Raw genomic sequence first — 4,671 nt, 5'->3', positions numbered from 1 at the left:
GGGGAAACGGAGGAGTTTCGCTCAAGCGAGCGCGCAGTACGACAACAACAACAACAACAACAACAACAACAACAACTGTGACTCTATGTATGTAAAATTCAATGATTTTATTTATAATTGACAAAGTGTTCATAATGAATATCCATGTATGACGCGCCGGCGTATGCGCGCGCTGTCGCAACGTCCTGGTCGCGCGCGCGGTACACGATGTAATGTAATAACAAATATGTACACACGTAGAGAGCACGTAACAAACTAGTGATACACTTCGGAGAATGAACGGGAAGATAATGGGGGGATCGCGCGAGTGCGCGCCGGTCGCCCCGCCGCCGCGAGGGAAGCGGTCGTCCGGCCGGATTTCTTCCTGTATGTACAAACGCCTTGCGCTCTCTCCGCTTACTTAGCGCGCTAGAAGAGAGGAAGAGGTACTCGGACTACTCTCTCGTAGTTCCTAAAAAGTTTCTCCCGCACGCTCTTGTCCGTCACTCAGCACACACACACACACATACACACACACACATCCGCGCTGGGCGCACAGCAGCTGGCCGGACGCAAGCAGGCAAGGCAGGTAGACAAGCGGAACAGACAGATATTCGATAAGTCGGACAGTCATGGCCTATATCGGCCTGATCAAATGTTCCATATACTGATCTCGGTGACACGCCGGCCGGCCGGCCGGCCGGTCGTTCGGCCGATGACGACGACGACGACGACGGCGATATCGATTTGCCCGTCTCGGTAATTCGCCGCAGACAGATCGGCCGACGGAAAGGTAGGTATGACGCCGACTTGGATCGCACCCGCGGGAGATGTCCAATCACGACTACATTCGCGCGCTGCTCTCCCCGCGAGGTATCCGGCTGTTAGTCGACGATTTACATCTCGTGACGCGACGATACCGTCCAGGTGACACTCGTCCCGCGCTGCGCGCGTGTTGTCTCTCGCTCTTGCTTCGTCGCGCGTCGTCCGCAACACGAGGCGTCCGAGGGTGCAGCGCAAGGATGCGTCGGGAAATATCGCCAATGGCGAAATCTGCGACGATTTCCAAAATAGCCAAATTGCCCCCGGGGCGCAGTCATTGATCGTCCGCCAAATTAGAGCAGCCTGAACTATTAATTAATGTGCAAGTAGGGCACGATGGCAGGAGACGAACGAAAGCCTCAGAGCGAGTCAATCACTGCGTGCGTGTGTGTGTGTGTATCTTTTATTTTTATTCCCTCGTCGCATCTTTAATAATGCAAAAATTCACGGGTAATTAACATTCATCAAAAAATGTCTCTGTGACCGATATATATAGGAGTCGCCCCTTCATTATCGATTATTTCCCCGGTTGGAACACGATGAGCTATCAGCGATGAACGCACAAATGAGCGACGATGGTCTGGAAGTGTGAATGAAAGCGCCTGAGTGAGCTGACTACTCTGTGTTATCTTCCGTTTTTATCCCTTCTTTGTCGCGTCCTTGCGAAAATTGCGAAAATTCAAAGAGAACCTTTGAAAAATGTCGCCAACGATGCACTTCGGAATCAACTCAAGCTGCCCCAGGAATTCGGTCATGGATTGTTGTTTGTTGGAGTAGGATGAACTATTGATGAATGCACAAATAAGCGACGATAAACGAAATTTTCGAGACGAATCAACCATCGTGTGTGTGTGTGTGTGTTACCTTTCGTTCTTAACCCTTCTTTATCGCATCTCGGTGAGTGATGCAAAAAGTTGCAAAATAATTGAAGAGGATCGTAAATGCCTCCGTGATATAAAATATTCAAGCTGCCTCGGGAGCTTGGTTATCGGTTGTGTTTCGAATCGGCGTACTGTCAAGTATTGATCGATGCGTCAATAAGTGACGATGGTCAGAGGCGGAGCCTGCAGAGGCGGACCACCAGGTCGGCGCGTTATCTTCTATTGTCTCACGTCTCTCCGCATCGTGCGTGTGTGCGAACAACGAAAGGACAGATGCAAAATATTCCCGTCGGGTATCTCTGAAGACGCTGAAACAGTTCCAGGCGGGTCGATCATCGATCACTTCTCCTGTTGGAACACCTTGTGGGATGAATCACTCTCAAACTTCTCATCAAACAGGCGAGATGGCTGGCTTGTGAAGGTGAACGATCGGTCGTGCGACCGATCAGGAGGCAGTAAGATCTACGTCGCACTAGATGCAGGCTACTCGAAAATTTTGATTCGGCAAATGGCAGTCAAGATGGCGCTTCCGACGATAAGCCAGCACGAGATAGCCCGCTCGAAAGGCGCGTGATACCGCGATGACGCTCGTCCAGCGTCGTCCAGCTGGAAAACGACTCGTCCTTGAGACCTCACCGAGAGACAGAGAGAGAGAGAGAGAGGCTCACCCAGTCGAAGCGCACGCATGCGCGCGTGTTCTCGAAGAACAGAGAGTCCTTGAGGCGTTCGGCCACATACGGCTAATCGTCGCGATCCGGCCGGATAATCAACGACGCACGCAATGCACGCCTGCGCGCTCCGCTGGATGCTGTTGGCACGCGACACATTGCCGAGCACGAGGTTCACGCGATCACGAGGACGTGATGCGACGAAGAGCGGCCTAGAGCGAGACGAACTCATGCGGCGGCTGGATGATCCGCGGCGGCGGCGGCGGCGGCGACAGCCGCAGGTCCACGTCCGTTAAGGAGAAGGCGGAGCTGCCGTTGGCGGTGACCCGCGGTCCCATATTGTCGTAAGGCGAGCCGATCTCGGCGCTGCGGAGCGCACGACGCGGCAGCGTGGCGAAGCTGGACACGTTGACGGTCGCCGGCAAGGCCGCGGTGGTCTTCACGCCGGCCGAGAGCGCGGCCACGCCGCTCACCGCGTGGACGGGGATGTCGAGGAGGTCCGGGTAGCAGCGCTCCGACGAGTCCTGCGGCAAGGACACGGAGATGAAGATGTTGCCGAAGATACCGGCCGGCAACACCCCGCTGGTGAACTCCGGCGGCGGCGGCGGGAACACCGCTGTGCAGGGGACCGCGCGGATGGCGTTGACCGCCGCGCCACTCTCCGGCCGCAGCCGCTCCACGGTCACCGCCGCGGCGGCCATGGGGTCGCAGATGGAGCCACGCTCGGCCAGCTCAAGGTCGCCGGTGCTGCACGCTTCGCCGAGGCTGCCCTGGCCGCTACCGCGGTCGTTGCTGTTGTGGCCGGGCGTGGTGGTGGTGGTGACCGACAGGTCCAGCAGCTTCTTCTCCTGGTCGCCGAAGCTCGCGCTACCTTGCAACTTCACCTTCTCGCGTTTGCTGTGCCGGCGACCGCCGCCGCAGAAACACAGAGCCAGCAGCACCGCCGAGATGGAGGCGCACACCGCGGCGGCACCGCCGCCCGCCAAGCTCACCCAGAGCAGCCAGTTGTCGCTCTGCGACAGGGTGGGAGCTGTGTACACCCGGGGTATCGTCACGCTCACCGTGTCGCGCGCCAGCCCGGCGATGTTCCGCGCGAGGCACGCGTACTCGCCGGCGTCGCCTTCGCTGGCGTTGTACACGGTTAGGTTGCTCCACCGCTCGGCGATCCGGAAGGACCGGTCGCCGTTGGCGGCGCTGCCACCGGTTACCTCGGACGTCGCGTACACCACGAGGCCGCCGGTGTACGACGGCTGGTCGGACCTGCTGGCATTCACCGGGCCGCCGTTCAACTGCCACCAGACCTCCGGCTCGGGGTCGCCGGTCGCCAGACACGCGAGACTCAGGTTACCGTTGGTCTCTTCTTGTATACTGCTCGCCGAGACGAACACCTCGGGCTCACAGGCGAACTCGACGGGCTTCACGTCCTCCCAGCGACGGTCCTTTAGCTTGTCCGGACCGGAGCAGACCTGAGACACGGAGTACAACTTGCTGGTCGCGTCCGGGATCAGCCAGGTGCGGAGGCCGCGCAGTCGGCAGTCGCATCGCCAGCGATTGCCGTCCAACGTCAGGGTCTTGAGCTTCGACAGGCCGGCTATCACCGAGGACTCCAGGTACTGCAGCTGGTTGCCGTCCAGCTTGAGAAACTCCAAGCCGGTGAGGTGAGCGAACGCGTTGCCGTGTATCTCGGTCAAGGCGCAGCGCTGCAGCTCCAGATTGCGCAGGTGTTGCAGCAGCGGGAACTGCCTGTCGCACAGCACACCCAATGGGTTCCCGCTGAGGATCAAGATGCGCAGTCGCTCGTTGCCGACGAACGTGTCCGGCTCCAGGCTCATCACGTGATTGTCCGACAGGTCGATCTCGATGAGTATCCGCATGTCTTTGAAGGAGTCCGCGTGAATCTCATGGATGCCGGCGTCGCGCAGGAACACCCGCTGCAAATTCACCAGACCGGCTCGCTTGAATATCTCCGCCTGCAGCGCGGGTATCTTGTTGCCGGAGAGGTCGAGCACCTGCATATCCGGATCGAGGGACGCCGGCAGCGACGTCAGGCCGGCGTCGGGGCACAGGGCTGACTTCTTGCCGGAGGTCCACTTGCATCGGCACACCGCGGGACAGTCGGTCCAGTCCGGGAAAGCGGCCGCCCGCGACAACAAGGCGAAACTCCCGATCAGGAGGAAGAGGGCGAGTAGTATGCGCCCTCCTAGAGGGTGACGCCTTGTCACTAACATAACACCGTCCTTTTATCGGTGTACCCGTTGTCTGCTGATCCGTCTCTGATCCCCTTCTCGCCCTCGGGCGAGAGCAACGTGCCGGCCACCACC

The 4,671-nt window shown here is 58.6% G+C and overlaps 1 protein-coding gene across 1 annotated transcript; it reads right to left on the bottom strand.

Annotated features, from left to right (window-relative positions):
- Positions 1-4,671, bottom strand: LOC105187970 (leucine-rich repeat-containing protein 24). The gene has a single exon (XM_011149148.3). The coding sequence runs from the start codon at positions 4,576-4,578 to the stop codon at positions 2,563-2,565; it is 2,016 nt and encodes a 671-aa protein (XP_011147450.2). The 5' UTR covers positions 4,579-4,671; the 3' UTR covers positions 1-2,562.

This window comes from Harpegnathos saltator, unplaced genomic scaffold, assembly GCF_003227715.2.
Source record: "Harpegnathos saltator strain DR-91 unplaced genomic scaffold, Hsal_v8.6 scaffold636, whole genome shotgun sequence".
NCBI classification, from domain to species: Eukaryota; Metazoa; Arthropoda; class Insecta; order Hymenoptera; family Formicidae; genus Harpegnathos; species Harpegnathos saltator.
The sequence above is the reverse complement of the archived record's forward strand: the minus strand, read 5'-3'. Positions and strand labels throughout refer to the sequence as shown.